The 18,063-nt window shown below is 45.3% G+C and overlaps 1 protein-coding gene across 11 annotated transcripts in view; it reads left to right on the top strand.

Moving 5' to 3' along the window:
* Positions 1–18,063, top strand: part of CELF4 (CUGBP Elav-like family member 4) — an 888,518-nt gene that overhangs the window by 742,327 nt on the left and 128,128 nt on the right. For all 11 annotated transcript variants that reach the window (XR_007356644.2, XR_007356643.2, XM_048849887.2 and 8 more), the window contains exon 6: positions 7,826–7,969. Coding sequence is in view for 9 of the 11 variants with exons in the window: in XM_048849887.2 (XP_048705844.2) it covers positions 7,826–7,969 (144 nt within the window). In the remaining 2 variants the exon portion in view is untranslated. The remainder of the gene's footprint in view (positions 1–7,825; positions 7,970–18,063) is intronic.

Below are 18,063 nucleotides of genomic sequence, written 5' to 3'. Positions count from 1 at the left end.
CTGATGTAATATAGCATCCTTGATTTCAGTGGAGCTACACAGATTTACATCAGCCGATGTAGCCCTGTTTTCAGTCTTGGCAAGCAGCTTCTCCCATTGACTCTCAATGCCTAACTTCAGGCAGGCTGGTTTGAACATATTGCCCTTCGTGGCTTGTCTAAGGGCACCTATCCAAATCAGTTCCACAGCTGGGAATAGAACTGCAGGCCAAGATTCTCACATGTGGGCACCTAAATTCATATTGTGGCAGCTCAATAAGTAGCCTGATTTTCAAAAATGCTGAACCCCGAGCAGTTTCCATTGACATAGGTGCCGCGATATGGACACAGGGCTGGGATTTCAAAAGGACCCGAATCAAATGTGGGCACCTGATTCTCTTGGACATGTTTAAATCCCAGCCTCGAAGCCTAACTTTAAGCAGCCAAAACCTCTCGACTTCCCAGCCCTGGATCTATCCAGTGAGCTGACCCCACCTATACCAGGTATAGGTCACAATTCAGCAAAGCACTGAATTCACCCATGCTGCACTCCAGTGCGGCTGCTCAGATAGTTAAAATTAAGCATGTGCTTAAATGCTCTGCGGAATCAGGGCTGTAATTCACGAGCTTATAAAAATAATCTCTATATATTACTAGGGGGGCGAGTTGCCTCGCTGAGCCCCGAGGTTCTTACGCTTATAGGCCCTACTAAATATAAATATATGGCATTGTACTTTGCAGTGACTTAATTTCTCAAGACTTTTTCATTGACAATTGTGCTGGAAGACATAGGTTTACCTGGGGTAGTACAGTATTATTTAGTCTTCTGTAAAGTTTATGCTTAATTTGTGTATACACTCCATTTGGAGGGCCATAACTAACAGGAAGCACTCCAGACATCCAGGGAAGAGATTTGTTTTTGTGCCCTTTTAATGAAATATCAATGGATGGATATTTTATTTTTAGTTGAATATGAAATTTCACAAGCGACCTGTCAAGCCCCTGTTTTCAAGTGTGACTTTATTTCACACGTCAAGACAGGCTGGGAAATTAGTTTTTCCCAAAGAGGACTCTGATTAGGGATTACAAACTGAGTGTAGTGGAGGGGGATTTTTACCTCCATTTTTTTCCCCTCGCAGCACCAGGCTGCAGAGTGTCTGCCTGTGCTGACTAAGGGGAGCAATATATTACCAACTGCCCCAGGGGAACAAACAAGGATAGTCACATTAAGTAGACTTGCCAGCCTAGGAGCAAACGGGAAATAATATCTCCCTCTACTATAGTGCTTCTCAGCAGTAGATCTCATAGCACTTAATAAAGGAGGTCAGGAGGAAAGGAGATGAGCTCCAGTTTTAGCCAGCCTGTGGCAAAGGAAATATATGGCACTGTCTCGTGTTCATTGAGGGCCTGATTCAAAACCAGTGGAAGCCAGTGACTTCCATGAGCTTTGGATCCGGGCCGCATGTGGTCCTTCATGGTCCAACATTCTCCGCTCCGAGCGGCACTAGGGAGCTCCCGTAATAATGCTTTGTGTGGAATTGTATGACAGGGAGCTGAGGTGTTAGGCAGGAGGTCAGGCTAAATTTTCATTGTGCTCCTTCTGGCTTTAAAAGCAATGAATCCATGAGGTGGACAAATAAGTAAGCCTTCCCCATCCACAGTATGCAGAAGCTTTCACCCATGATCTCAAAGCATTTTCCACAGATGAGTGATTTAAGCCTCTTAACACCCTGTGGGCTCAGGAAGTACTGAAGGGGCCCAGTCCCAGGGAGTCCAAAGGGAGCCTGTCTGTAGATGACAGTAAGCAGGGAGCCAATTCTATTATCCTCATTTTGCAGATGAGTAAGGCCAAATTCTCAGCCGGTAGCTACACCAGTTTACACCAACTCAGGTTTACCAGCCTTGGGAAGTGATATCACATGAACGCCCTACAGAATTCATCACCCACATCCATTCGGAATCTGGCCAGTTTAATCATAGCATCACAGAATCACTTGATGATGACCTGTTCTGTTCATTCCCTCTGGGGCACCTGGTATTGACCACTGTCAGAAGACAGGATACTGGGCTAGATGGACCTTTGGTCTGACCCAGTAGGGCCATTCTTATGTTCTTACATTCTTAAGATTAGGGTTGGAAGAGACCTCAGGAGATCATCTAGTCCAACCCCCTGCTCAGAGCAGGACCAACCCCGACTAAATCAATGATGTTTAATTTAATGACCTTCAAGATCCTACATGATGTATTAGTAGCAGATGCTGGGGATGAAGTGTGGTCTTATGCTTAGTGTATGAGCCTGTAATTTAGAATAGCTGGGTTCAATTCTTGACTCTGCCACACATAAACTGTCGGTCGTCCAATTATTCTGGGCCTTAGTTCCTTAGCTATAAAATGGAGATAGCAACAGTGACTCTCAGTGATCTCCCTGTCTTGTTGGGTTTTGGTTTTTTTTTAATGTAAACTCTGAAGGGCAGGGGCCGTCTCTTGCAGGTGTACGTACAGCACCTACCGCACTGGGGTGCTGATGTCATTTGAAGCTTCTAAGCACTACTTGTAATACTGCTACTAATAATGTCACCCAGGAATCCAGACTTCCAGGCCTTTGCTCTAACCACTTGTCCAACGCCCTCCCTTTCACACAGTAGCCATCTATTACTTATTACTCAGTGGGATCCTTGTGGAAAATTCCCATTGGCATTCATTTTGTTCTTTATGAGGATTAAAGGCAAAATCTAGCGGTGGTGGAGGAAAACATCTTCCAACTAACCATCCGTTGCTGCCAAGGTCTTACCTGCTTTGGCAAGTGTCAAGGTTCCTCCCCCACTCTGAACTCTAGGGTACAGATGTGGGGACCTGCATGAAAACCTCCTAAGCTTACTTTTACCAGCTTAGGTTAAAACTTCCTCAAGGTACAAATTAATTTGATCCTTTGACCTTGGAATATCCACTGCCACCACCAAAGTCTAACTGGGTTTACTGGGAAACGTAGTTTGGACACGTCTTTCCCCCCAAAATCCTCCCAACCCTTGTACCCCACTTCCTGGGAAAGGTTTGGTAAAAATCCTCACCAATTTGCATAGGTGACCACAGACCCAAACCCTTGGATCTGAGAACAATGAAAAAGTATACAGTTTTCTTACAAGAAGACTTTTAATAGAAATAGGAGTAAATAGAAGTAAAGAAATCACCCCTGTAAAATCAGGATGGTAGATACCTTACAGGGTAATTAGATTCAAAACATAGAGAATCCCTCTAGGCAAAACCTTAAGTTACAAAAAAGACACACAGACAGAAATAGTCATTCTATTCAGCACAATTCTTTTCTCAGCCATTTAAAGAAATCATAATCTAACACATACCTAGCTAGATTACTTACTAAAAGTTCTAAGACTCCATTCCTGGTCTATCCCCGGCAAAAGCAGCATATAGACAGACCCACAGACCCTTTGTTTCTCTCCCTCCTCCCAGCTTTTGAAAGTATCTTGTCTCCTCATTGGTCATTTTGGTCAGGTGCCAGCGAGGTTACCTTTAGCTTCTTAACCTTTTACAGGTGAGAGGATTTTTCCTCTGGCCAGGAGGGATTTTAAAGGGGTTTACCCTTCCCTTTATATTTATGACAGCAAGCATGAGATATTTCAGACGAAGGCCTCATTTTTCCCCACCACCCTCTTCAATTCACAATGACACTCAGTTCTCAGAATTAACAGAATTCTAAAAGTCTGAATAAACAGAGGGGTAGATGCCAAGTTACTCTGTGCTGCAAATGAAGCAACAGCCATGGAGGAGAAGTCTCCTTTACATTGCATGGCATTTTTTGCTGATAATCCTCAGATTAAAGCCCTGTTTGACTCCACCACTATGTTTGTTCAGTGCTGCGTGGGAAGAGTTGCACCTAAGGAGCCATTTGCAGGGCACAGCGATCAATTTGATTGGTCCTATAAAACCAGCTGTACTGCATTTTGGTGAGCGCCATCTACTGGCAATTTGTCTATTAACTATATTTGCATATATACTAAATATATTTGCATATATACAGACATCTCTGTTTTACAGAGCAATCTTGTAACATGCTGCTTCTGTTTGGCTGCAGCCAATAGACTTCCTTCTTCCTCCTCCTTCAAAATTTCGATAACACTTACAATACCAAATCCCCCACTATTTGTAGATTGCCATGTTTCTACAGCTTTTTTTTTTTTTGTATTATGGTAATACCTAAAGGGGCAAGCCAAGATCAGGACCCAGTTGTACTAGGCTGTCCAAAAACACAGTGAGACAGTGCCAAAGCCTGAACAGACAAGACAAACAAAGGACTGGAGGTGGGGAAAAAGATGTCCTGAGAGGCAAAGTGACTTGCTCAAGGTCTAATCCTGTCTCTTGCTTCCTCCCTCTCCTGAGTACCCTCTCCACTAGACCACTCTGCATTTTTGACACACGTCCCAGAAGATAACAATAATTCCCTTTACTCAGCTTCAAAATCTTGCGTCCTTTAAACTGTGTTCCTCCGTGGCTAACCCAGCTCTGCCGTGTTAGGCTTCTAAGCTGCACTGAGCCACCCAACCTACCCTGACCCAAAGCCTCTCTCCAGTGCGGCTGCAAATAGGTTCAGATCATTAGATCCAGGTTACCAAACAGCCTCTTGGATCAGGGTTAATTAAATGAGTGTTGAAATCTAATTAAGGACTGGTCGGGGCGATAATTAGCAGGAAATGTATGCATTAAAATATTCATTTGTCGATGAGCTGCAATTAAGAATGTGATTTGGGGAAGGATCAATAGCTATATCATGTGATTAAGAAAAAATGAGAAGTTGCCCAGCCTTGAGCAGAAACCCTGGTGAATGTGGATTTTATTCTGCTTCGCTCTCTTAATAACTCCTGGATCCCACTGTACAGCCTTGAATAGGGCATTCATCTCTCCCTCCCTTTGTTTTGCTAAGTCATTTGTTTCACTTCTTTTGTTCTTCACCACATTGTTCAGGCAGGTTATAGATGTATTAGCAAGAGGGAAAGAGTGGGAGAGTGACAGGTCAAAAAGAAAGGTTCCTCACCAACGAAAATCTCTTCCAGTGCTGCTAATCCAGGGGAACATCACTCATTGTGTGGCCTCAGACTGTTTCTTTATCAAGTTAATTCCTCGGCTTTTTATTCCTTACGAGGATCTGCAGCAGGTGCTGCATATGCATGTGCTGGGGCTCCTGCAGACGTATCTATTATTATTATTATTTATTAATTTGTATTATCGTCGTGCCTAGGAGTCAGAGACCGGGACCCTGCTGTGCTAGGCATTGTATGTGCATTAAAGTATTTTATTAAGATATTCCTAACGAGCAGCAAAGCAGCTCTGCCTTCAGTGAAATAGATATTATTCCCCAGTTTGGGGGGCCAGCAATTATACTCCCCCCGTCTCCATAACGGTGCACCTGTACTGGAACAATTAGTGCCCGTGTTGCAGCAACAGCCAGCAACAACGCCACTGTTCTGGTGCTAAACTGGGGCCACAGCATTGCTCCCACTACAGCTGTTCAGAAATTTTTCCGGTGGAATGGTTTTCTGTAGCGGAAGACTGATTTGGCGAAACCGACCTTTCCATGGGAATGGGTCCATTTAGATGGAAACCGCGCATGTTGCCCATGGAGACCTGCCTGGTTTCCTAACAGGTCCTCTGCCTTCCCAGGCTCCCAGGATGACTGCATCAGCTGGGCTCTCCAAACAGCAGGCTGTACGGGCTGCCAAACTTCCCAGCTACCTAGGCTGCCTGACTCCCTGGAAAAATTCTGCTTTGGTTCTCCCAGAACTAGATTTTCTTTTATTGTTCTCTCCCACAAAACATCCCAAGCCAGGATTAATATTTTTTCAAAAATTCAAAATTTTCCATGGGAGGGAAATGGGACCTGCCATCCAAGTCTAGCTGCCAGTGCTGAGTTCTAGTGTAGACAGGGGCCCAAGCAGGTTGGCATTGCTGCTAGCTTGGGTGTAGCTGCAGATTGCTGGCTGTGGCTGGATTAATAGTACTAAAGCTCAAGTGTCAAGGCCAATTAAAGCCAAGTTCTTGTCCCACTGAGCCTAAGACACAAGAGTGAGTGAGAGGTAGAACAGGTTTCAGAGTAACAGCCGTGTTAGTCTGTATTCGCAAAAAGAAAAGGAGGACTTGTGGCACCTTAGAGACTAACCAATTTATTTGAGCAGAAGCTTTCGTGAGCTACAGCTCACTTCATCGGATGCATACCGTGGAAACTGCAGCAGACTTTATATACACACAGAGAATATGAAACAATACCTCCTCCCACCCCACTGTCCTGCTGGTAATAGCTTATCTAAAGTGATCATCAAGTTGGGCCATTTCCAGCACAAATCCAGGTTTTCTCACCCTCCACCCCCCCACACAAATTCACTCTCCTGCTGGTGATAGCCCATCCAAAGTGACAACCCATTTCACAGCTGATTGCTTCCTACCAGTCACCTGCTAGGGTGATCTGGGTTTCCTTGTTTGGATAGAAGATCAAGGCCTTAGGAGTGAGAAGAAAACATGGTTCCATCAAGGGAACAAATGGAAGAAAGTCTAGCTGCATGATTAGTTTGAGTTTGCATGTGTTAAAAAGGCATATTAATTACCAGCTGTAGTTATGACTCATATATTACATGTGTTTACCAGAAAATCCCATATGTTAACCGCACTGTCGTTCTGTTTCAATGCGTATGAAAAATATCAGTGTGCCTTCCATGTACTCTCTCCTAAGTGGGAAATAAGCCCAACCGTGTGAGATTTTCCAAAGTGCTCAGAGCTGGCTTATCTCTGTTCCTACTGAAATCTTTAGTAAAACTTCCACTAGTGTCAGCAGGAGCAGAAAGAGAGAGCAACTCTGAGTGTTTTGGAAAATCCCTACCCAACAACGATCAAGTCAGTGTCTCTTGAATTTGAACCCAAGCGGGTTCAAAGTTTGGCACAAAGAGTTTGCCCATCCCTAATTATTGCATTTCCACTGTCATTACAGCATGCCGTCTGTGCCAGCTTGCACAAAAGGGTTTTCACCTTGTTTTCCTTGCTGAGAAATTCCATTGCTCCAAATGAGTAGAGCTTTCCTAACTGCAGCTAACAAACTCTGCATTCATCTTCCCATGACCTCTACTGAGGTCACCTCTCAACTTTCTGCAGTTCTCGAGGTAGAGGAGGAAACTCTGATCCACTTATCACCACTTTCCCTTCCCTGACTTGACTGCGTCTCACGGAGATGCTGCAGGATGCTTAAACGTCTGCAGACTGTGAGGTGCTAAGTTCTGGAATCAAAGCTGACCCTTGTGTTCTCACCAGACACAAGCATAAAAATAGTGAGTGCCAAGCAATTGCGGGAGGCAGGGGTCCCACAGGCAGGATCTGGCAGGGATAGAACTAACCCATTGCACTGTCCAAAAAATAAATCAGGCCAAATGTACTGCAGAAGTTACTCGCTTGCAGCGCAGTGGCACCAACTCTCAGTGTAAATCCCTAATAGACCAGCAGCTTCACTAGGTGGAAAAGAACAAGGCCCACCTCTTTGCAGGGGGAATTTAAACCAAAGCAAAGAAAGGAGGAGCTCAGAGAAGAATGAGAGTTGGCCAGATGGCCCACTCACCCCACCCTCGTGGTACAGATTCCTTTTCCTCTTTGCTGCTGCTCTCTCCAGCCTGCCACAGGCTGAGATCAGCGTGGAACTTAAAGATCACGGGAGGATGCCCAGGGTTGTCTTCAAAGCCCACTGGAGCCGAATCTCAGCCAGTCTCTGTTACATGTGCAAATGCAGATTGCTCCCAGTAGGCACTAATGGGAAAATACCCCTGTTGTGTTCTCTCTTTCTGTTTTCCTACCTCCAGGGGGCCTCCTCGAGCCTGGTGGTGAAGTTTGCAGACACGGACAAGGAGCGTACAATGAGGCGCATGCAGCAAATGGCAGGACAGATGGGCATGTTCAACCCCATGGCGATCCAGTTTGGAGCATACGGTGCCTACGCACAGGCAGTAAGTATAGCTACTGTTCTCTACACGTGAAGGAGAATTGCGTTGCCAGACACCATACAGACAATGGCACAGCACACAGAGACACCCTACAGGAGGAAAGAGTGAGGAAAGGAAAGAAAGACTGTGTGATTCCTTCATTAAACTGGCTCTGCAGAGATAGGTCAGAGACAAGTCTGAGCCACGAAGCCACTCAGCTTGCTGTAGGCTGGGATATTTCCCAGACAGTGCAGAAGGCAAAACGGCTGCTTCCAGTTATGACCAGTTGGTCCAATCCATAACCACCAAAGCCAGACACCACGAAGCGTCAAGGATTTGGATAAAATGGGACCCGAATCCAATTCCACCCCAGTTTTTAGTGTTGTGTCACCAACATCCAACCCCAGATCGGTTTCAGGAAATGGAAACCATCCCGGGTTTAACCCTCTGGCCTTCCCAGGCTATAACCCCTAAGCTGCATCGGATTGGCCGGTGAGATAGCTCTCAACTGTATTCAGCCAGGCCCATATTTTCGACAGTGTCTTCTAATTATTTTGTGAACCCCCATATTCAGGCAGTCAAAATCAGTGGTCAGTGTAGAAAATGGCCGCCTTAGTCTTTGCATCTTCAGGGTCGTCAAAAGATGCCAGGTAACACGCACACGCGCACACTCATACATGGTCCCTGCCCCAAAGAGCTTAAATCTGAGTCAGACAGAGGCAAAACAGTTGAGACACATTTACACAGGAACACAGGAGCTGCCCTACTGATTTGGACTCATGGTCCATCTAGTCCAGTATCGCATTGTTGAGAGTGGCTGTTACCAGATGCTTCAGAGGAAGGTGTAAGAACCCTGCTGTAGGCAGATGTAAAAGTGATTCTGGGTGCCTCAGCATTGGGTGAACTCAGGAGCGACATGCAGACATAACAGCACAGATCCCACTAGCCACATAGCTAGCCCTCCGTGCCATTGCATGTGAGCACCTCACAGTCTTTCATGGCTTTGATCCTTATATTCTGTGAGGTAGGGTGAGGCTACTCTTTCCATTTTCTAAACGGGAACTTGAGGCAAACAGAGATCAGGGACTTGCCCAAGGTTATATCCGGAGGCTGTTGCTGAGTCACCAGTTGAAAGCAGGTGTATTTGAATATTACCCTAGTACCCCATTCACTAGACCATGCTTTCTACCCTACCAGCTTTCTCTAGTATGTTGGCACTCAGCTAGAGTACCCTCTGTCCCCTGTCTTGACTCCCCATCTTCCCTCTTTTTCGATGAAGGCCTAAGAAGCTTCCATCCTCTCCTAAGTGTTTTCAGCATAACTGATGGAAGTATGGGCTGGATGAATGCACTATAAGGTGGGTAGAAAGTTGGCTAGATTGTCGGGCTCAACGGGTAGTGATCAATGGCTCCATGTCTAGTTGGCAGCCGGTGTCAAGTGGAGTGCCCCAGGGGTCGGTCCTGGGGCCGGTTTTGTTCAATATCTTCATAAATGATCTGGAGGATGGTGTGGATTGCACTCTCAGCAAATTTGCGGATGATACTAAACTGGGAGGAGTGGTAGATATGCTGGAGGGCAGGGATAGGATACAGAGGGACCTAGACAAATTGGAGGATTGGGCCAAAAGAAATCTGATGAGGTTCAATAAGGATAAGTGCAGGGTCCTGCACTTAGGATGGAAGAACCCAATGCACAGCTACAGACTAGGGACCGGATGGCTAGGCAGCAGTTCTGCAGAAAAGGACCTAGGGGTTACAGTGGACGAGAAGCTGGATATGAGCCAGCAGTGTGCCCTTGTTGCCAAGAAGGCCAATGGCATTTTGGGATGTATAAGTAGGGGCATAGCGAGCAGATCGAGGGACGTGATCATCCCCCTCTATTCGACATTGGTGAGGCCTCATCTGGAGTACTGTGTCCAGTTTTGGGCCCCACACTACAAGAAGGATGTGGATAAATTGGAGAGAGTCCAGCGAAGGGCAACAAAAATGATTAGGGGTCTGGAACACATGACTTATGAGGAGAGGCTGAGGGAACTGGGACTGTTTAGTCTGCAGAAGAGAAGAATGAGGGGGGATTTGATAGCTGCTTTCAACTACCTGAGAGGTGGTTCCAGAGAGGATGGTTCTAGACTATTCTCAGTGGTGGAAGAGGACAGGACAAGGAGTAATGGTCTCAAGTTGCAGTGGGGGAGGTTTAGGTTGGATATTAGGAAAAACTTTTTCACTAGGAGGGTGGTGAAACACTGGAATGCGTTGCCTAGGGAGGTGGTGGAATCTCCTTCCTTAGAAGTTTTTAAGGTCAGGCTTGACAAAGCCCTGGCTGGGATGATTTAATTGGGGATGGGTCCTGCTTTTGAGCAGGGGGTTGGACTAGATGACCTCCTGAGGTCCCTTCCAACCCTGATATTCTATGATTCTATGATTCTATGAATGCCCTGGAGAATCCTGCATGCCCCGATCTATCTCAAATCGCCCGCTCCTTTGGGGAACTCCCTCCCCTTTCTTGAGTTGCTCTCTCCCCAGCATGTGTGGAGCTATTGAGTTTGTGAGGACACTTCCTATCATGTACTTCTGTACCAGATATGGACTGGCTACAGAGCTCACTTATACGCACTAGGATCATCATAAGATCCTTTAATGCTCTTCCTGGTATGGCTAAGGTTAGCCTTTTAAATAAAGTATTTTACACAGTGCCATCTTGTGGCAGAACAGTATACTACAGTTTAGCATTCCATCACATCTCCCCCTTTTACGTTCTACTTTCCTGCCATTTACAATATTTATATGATCATGCTATCACTGAGGTTCAGTATGTATCAATCTATTAAGTGTCTCTGAATCATACTGTTTTTCTAATTACACGTCCCAAACACATTAACAACTTGGTCATCTGGCTGTCCATTAGTTGCAACGACTGGGTGTAGTCCGTTTGGAATCCTTGAGTCGTCTTCTTGGTCTCCATCTGACATCTGTAGAGTTTGCTCTGTTGATCCTTCTTTCTGATTCTGTTGAATTCTCCACTGTTGGTCTCAGTCACATCTGACCTGGGTGCTGAATTCCTTTTCTTTATGACAGCTGGAGTTGTCCATCCTTTTCCTCCATCCATTTTGACGTACGCAGTCACCAGATTTTAGACCCAACAGTTCTCTGAGTGACATCTGTTGTAAAAGTGTTCAAAAGCTCTTTTAGTCTTTTTATTTGATTTGGCTGCGTTCTGAATGTCTGGCCACTTTGGAGATAGATTCTTTTCCAAAGTTGCAATAGTTGTCTTCCCTTCAAGAATTGTTTAGAACTACATTCATTAGCTTGTATTGGTGCTGATCTGTAATTGAGAAGAGTGAAGAATGGATCTTCCTGCTGTAGGATTTTCTTGGCTGTCTGTACAGCTCTTTCAGCCTCTTCATTCACATGTGTGTAATGTGGGCTGCTAGGAATATGATCAAAATAATATCTCATTCAGAATGACTTAAATTCTGCTGCAGTAAATTGTGGTCTGTTGTCTGTCACTACTTGGACTGAAATATTGAAATAAGCAAAAGTGAACTTCAGTTTCTCGATTAGAATCATAGAATCATAGAATATCAGGGTTGGAAGGGACCTCAGGAGGTCATCTAGTCCAACCCCCTGCTCAAAGCAGGACCAATCCTCAACTAAATCATTCCAGCCAGGGCTTTGTCAAGCCTGACCTTAAAAACACACTTCAACACGTTATGTCTTCCAAGTGCATTATTTCTATATACCTGGAAAAACAGTCCATTGTGACTAGGTAATGATGTCCTCTGAATTTGCATAAAACTCCAACTTGTCTCTTCCAAGGCCTGTCTGGTAGAGGTGTTGTTATTAAAGTTACTTTGTGTTGTGTTGATCTGTTAATTCTGCAACATTCATATGCAGATATTTACTCTTTATGTCCTGGCTGATGCCCGACCACCGCACTGACTGGTTGGTCCATTCACAGCATTTAGTTAAGCCCTTGATGTCTTTCATGGAAGAGATTTAGGATTTCTCCTCTGGTTTCATTTGGAATTATGATGCAGTTGCCTTTAATCATGAGTCCATCTGAACTGCGTAATTTTCCATGCACCACAAAATAGTGTCTTGTCACTTCCTTAGGGTCTGTTAGATACTTGGGCCAGCCACCGCTAGTATAACTTAGAAATTCCTGAAGTTGTATGTCTGTTGAGGTTGCTTTTTGTAGCTGGTGTAGTCTCTGTTTTGACATTGGGCTGCATGTCTCCACAGCATCCCCATGTGCCTTTATGTCGACTTCGAGCTCCCAGGTAATTGAGTGCGATGTTGGGCTCTCTGACACGGTGCCCGCTACTACTACCTTTTCCCCTGGAACATGTTTAGTAACTGGGTTAGTCACATTAACCGCAACAATAGATGTTGGCATCTCAGCATTCCTCGATCCAGGTCTTTTCCGTTGATGAGGGTTATAAGCCGTTTATGGTCTATTACCAGTGAAAATGAATCCAGTCCACCCAGACACCGGTAAAAGTTCTCACCTTCCCATACACTTGCCAAGCACTCCTTTTCACTGTGTCCATGTCATTTTTCTGCTTCAGTGAGTATACAAGAGCAAAATGCAACTGGCTTCCACTCGGAGCCATGTTGTAGCAACAATCCATCACCAGGCCATAGCTGCTTGCTCCACGCTGACCATGGTAGGTTTGTTCACATCATAGTATTTCAGAACTGGAGCTGTTGAGGTCATTTCCTTTACCTTTCTGAAGGCAATGTCTTGATTTGGCCTCCATAGCCAAGATGTTTTGGACATTAACAGTTCATTCAGTGGTTTTGTCACTGTGGAAAGGTCTCGTAGGTATTGACCAAGATAATTTTTCCTTCCCCAGGATACATCTCTGTTCTTGTGCATTAGTTGGTACATTCAATTCTCAAATTGCTTGAACTTTCTCAGGGCTAGGACTGATTCCATCTTTGTTTATTGTCTCTCCCCAAAAAATCAATTTGGGGTAGATGGAAAACGCTTTTTTCCTTGTGTCGCTTCAATCCAGAATGACTGATTAGGGTTAGGACTTCTTTGAAGGTTTTCTTGTGTTCTTCCACTGAAGATCCATATATCAGAATATCGTCCATGAAAACTACCACTCCATCTGTGTTTGTTAATTATACTGCCATCCTTCTTTGGAAAATTTCAGGTGCATTAGCAATCCCAAAAGGTAATCTTCAAAAGCAAAACCTCCCCAGGGGTGTGAAAAATGTAGTCAGTTTAGTACTTGATTTGGCGAAAGGGATTTGCCAGAATCCACTTGAGGCATCCAACTTGGAGAATATTGTACTTCCTTTCACTTTGGGAAAGAAATCATCTAGGGTTAGAAGGATATATATTTTTCTCTCACAAGTGCTTCATTAAGTCTTTTAAGATCCACACATATTCGTATTTTCCCATTTTTCTTTTTCACTGGTATCACTGGGGCACACCATGCTGTTGGTGTTGAGATTTTCTCGATTATGCCAATCCCATTACATTCTCCTAAACTCAGTTTTCACTTTGTGAAGTAATGGGATAAGAATCTTGCGAGGTGTATGTAAGCGGTATGGTTCCTCATTGTCTCTGAAGATGATTTGTACTGGATCGCCTTTGAAAAGTCGTATTTCACCAAATAGTCCATTGAGTTCTTCCACTTTTCTCACCAGACCCATCATGGCTGCCACACTGTGGCTGAGGAGCCTGTTGATCTGTGGTCGTTTGATCACACACACTGTGAATGCAAAGCTTTTGTCTTTGTAAGTTGCTTCTGTGGTGAACAGACCCATGCAGTTCAGCATCCCTCCAGGGATAGTCAAAACGGTGTCAGGTGACTTCAGCTCTGGGAGAGGTTGAAGATAATTGTAAGTCCCTTCTGAGATGACTGTGATGTCAGCTCCTGTGTCCGTTTGAAAGTCAATAGTCTTGCCATGCATAGTCAATTTCATTCTCCAGGCAGGCTCTATGTCATCACAAGTGATAGATCCCAGAAAAAAATGGGTCTTGATTGTCTGTAACATGAGTTAAACTCCCTGACTGCTTTGGTGCGGCAAACAGCTGCAAAATGTCTATATTTCGTGCATTAGCTATGCTGTGTGCCTCTGGCTGAACGTGCATCATCTCTTGGGATAGGACTTTTCCCACACCTCGTGCATGTAGGCTGGAATTTGTCCCTCTTAGCCTGAGAGTTCTCTCTCCTTGCCTCAGAGGGTTTATGATAAATGACTTTTAACATTCAAGTGTCTGTTTACAGTTTCTAAGCTGGATTCAGGTTTCTCAAGTTGCTGTAGGTGCTGCTGTCTCACTAGTCCAGACTGCTTTGCTCTCTGTACGCCCCACGGCTGGGATTAAATCTCCCTTCACTTGCAGATGCTGTGAAGGGGTTTACCTGGGTTATTTGGGTTTATCTGTTGACCCAATAACCAGTCTGTCTCTCATATTTTCATGTTTTGCATTCCCCAAATCACAGCTTTCAGCCAGTGTAGGCAGAGTTCTTGTAAAACATTCCACTTTTCCTCCTGGTTCTTGAATTCTCTGGTGGAAACATGCTCTTTCTTAAATTATGTTTCTCCACGGTATAAAGTATGCATCAAACATAGCCAGAACCCTTTCATAGTTATCTTTGTTCCTGTCTACAGTAAAGTCAAAGGATTTAAAGATATGCTTTGCTTGCTTCCCTGTAGCATAAATTAAAGATGATACCTGTATATCCCCAGTTTCTTTGTGCAACTTGGTAGCAATGTGAAATCTTGCAAAGTACGGTTTCCAGTCTGTCCACGCTGAAGCTTTATCTAAGCTGAAATTCTCTGGGGCATTGAAGAATGGCATGTTGATGAGCTCCTGCAACCTTTGTTGCTAATCCTTCTGTCTGCAACTTTTGTGACTTCATTCTTTCTGTTCTTAGGCCAGGTCAACACCTCTGAGCGACTCAGTTAGACCAAACTAACCGCTTTGTGTAGACAGTGCTATATCAGAGATTCTGCTTCTCACGGCCGCGAATTAACTATGCTGCTGGGAGAAGTTCTCCCATTGGTGTAGTAGCGTCTTCAGTGAAGCACTAACCGTGTCACAGCTGCACCAATGCAGATGTGCAACTGCAGTGTTTTAAGTGTAGACCTGTCCTTAGTTTACTCCTGACACCGTGCCATATTCTTCTGTGTCGGATATGGAGTGATTACAGAGCTTGCTTATACAGACCAGATATATTCATCATAAGCATCTTTAATGCTCTGCCAGGTAGGCTAAGGTTAGCTTTAAATAAGGTATTTAAAATACAGTGCAACCTAATGGCAGAATAGTATAATACAGTTTAGCGTTCTGTAAACATCCTGGGAGCCCCAAGAAATTGCCCCCCTCACCCCAGAACCGCACAGCCGCACTTTTTCATTCCTTCCCCATCAAGCAAGCTCATCTTTTTTTCCAGCCTCCTGTTTGTTTTATTCCCTAGTGGTTAGAAGAGGAGCCCTCGGCCACCCTTCCCGACTCCTCTCCCGACATGATGCATGAAACATCCTTCCCCCAGCCTGGCTGCGTTTATCCAACCTCCCCAGCAGTCAGCAGGGGAGCGGGCTGACCCTCCCTGCTGCCAGTCCACAGGGAGGTCAAGCTGCACCCAGCACCTCAGGGGCATCCCAGCTAGGGGATGCTGCCTTAGTGCCCCCTTGTGTAGAGGTATCAACTGGGGAACATGCAGGACCACAAGAAATGTGGGCCAAGAAGGAGCATCTCTAAGGGCTGAGAGGCAGAGAGATTCAGTTGTTACTTCTCAGGCAGAAATCCTGCAAGACAAGTCAAAGCGGAACCCATTCTCTGTTCTCCCTGTTTACACATGCTTTCTTTCTTTCTTTCTTTCGTTTCCTTCCCACCTTCTTTCCTACTACCCATGCTTTCTGTCTCTCCCTCTCTGAAGACGTCCCGAGGCCTTGTATTGCACAAAGCACACCATGTAGAAGTGCGGCCAGTTTGGGAGGTGCCCGCTGCGCTGCACTGACCCGCTAGACCAAATCCGGCTGTAACCCTACTGACTGCAGCAGAGGTGGGGTCTATCTTTACACCAGTGTGGGTGTGACTGATGATTTCCATGGTCATGGATTCGCACTAAATGTGCTCTGCCATAGCTGTAAAGGTACTGACTGAATCCCTCCGGATTTACTCTGATGTAACTGGCAGCAGATTCTGGCCCTTTACTTTTAACAGTGAAAATTACCCCAAATCTGTTTTCCCCTGTAGTAAGCAAAGGAAATCAGGGTGGGAAGACGCTGGAGTGAGGATTTGACTCTAAAGAAAGAGGAAGAACCTTTACTGAGCCTGCTCCTGCTTCCAGTGACACCAATGGGTGTTTTTCCATCTACTTCAGTGGAAGCAGGATATGGTCCCACCATCTTTTGCTGCTAAATATGTTAATGGGAGGGGATACATTTTAGAATTCAAGCCCTCTGATATGACAGGCTGGTGACACCAATTACCCTGGAGACTTCAGAGCTGTCTAAGTGACGGGATCACATTTCTGTGTGGCGTCTGCATAGCCAAGATGGGCTTGAAGCCTGTCTTTCAATCAGCAGAACTATCTTTGCCTCTTCCTATCTGTTTCATCTCCAAATCGCACACAAAAGAAAGGGAGTGAAGCGCTCAGGCTGTGCAGTGTCCCGTCAGCCCCAGTTAATCCACATTGGACTGCCAGCTCTTAGATACCAAGGTGATTGGCACCTTAGAAATACCAGAGAAAGATGGAGAGAATGATAGAGAGACATGGAGTGGTTACAGATAGAGAAAAGGGGTGGGGGGGCATTTTCTTTTGACGGGAAGATGCAATGTACATTTAAGAGCTCAGCCTGCTGCCTGGATGTAAGGCCCCAGCTAAAGGGAGAAGAAGCTTGGCCTAAAGTGTCCAGCACTTAGGGGACAGGGGTTCATTTTCCAGCTCTGCCACCAACTCCCTGTGTGACCTTCGGCACATCACTTAATCTCTCTCTATTCCTCATTTCCCCCATCTACAAAATGGTGATAATCCTTATTCAGACCGAAAGGCCCTTGGGGTAGGGACAGCACAGTGGGGCCATCATCTTGGTTGGGACCTCTAGATGCTACCATTAAACAGACAATACTAATGGCTCAATGGCTAATACCCTACTAGAGTATGACCTACATAAGGGACTCGACACTGAGTTTGTACTCATAGCCTTGCCTCCTACCTATTCCATTGCAGATCTGTTTTGGCCTGTGCACGCTCCAAAAGGCCAGACCAATTGATTCAGCAGTCCTACACGTCTACACTGCCTCCTGGCCATCCATCCCCTTGCTGATCAGAGAGAAGGCAGAGAAACAGAGCCAATGGCTCAGCCCCACCCTTTCCCACCAGCAGTGTCCAACCCCCATAACGAACCCAGGGCTTTAGTCTGCACTGTTGAAGTCAATGGGAGATTCTCCCCTGGCTTCAAGGGAGCTGGATTAAGCCCCTACGGAGAGTCTTCTCCTCAGGGGAAGTGAGACACATTGTTGAGCCAACATGCCCCCTTTTTGTGCCCTCTGGGCTTGGATGTGAAGGTTCAAGCTCTCTTCTACACCTGGCCTTTGCATATCAACCCACGTGGGGCACCAGGCAAGCCTATGACAGTGGATCTGGTCCTAATGACATAGATGTGTCTGCTGACACTCAAGAGGCAGAAAGTTGTATCGGCCCCTCTTTGCTCTTAATATAGCGAGAGCCAAGTTTCACAGCTTGATGAAATCTCTTACTTCAGAGACCGAATGAGTGTTTGTCTCCCAACTGAATCTTCTCGGCCTGTTTAACACCCCTCCCCCACAAAATAATGGGAAATTATTTCTTTCTTTCACGTAATACATTCAGAAGCATAGATAACAAGCAGCATCGAAGCCATGTGTGGTAAAAAGCAGCACAGAATATTAAACTCACTACTAGAGATCAGGTCCAGGTAAGCCGCCGTAACAAAGTTTGTTGAGCTCCCTTTTTTTTTTAACGAAGAGGCAGCTGAGCCCTTAGTGATTCCCTTATATTGCTGCCACCCACTAGGCAGAACGGAAATCATTTGAGGGTAAACCAGAGAAGGTAGGAAAATTCAGACAAGAAAAGCAAGCAGAAAGGAAGGAGCCCCTGGAAAGTAACAACC

Source organism: Caretta caretta, chromosome 5 (assembly GCF_965140235.1).
Source record: "Caretta caretta isolate rCarCar2 chromosome 5, rCarCar1.hap1, whole genome shotgun sequence".
Classification (NCBI taxonomy): domain Eukaryota; kingdom Metazoa; phylum Chordata; order Testudines; family Cheloniidae; genus Caretta; species Caretta caretta.
Note: the sequence above shows the minus strand (reverse complement) of the source record. Positions and strands in the feature narration are given on the sequence as shown.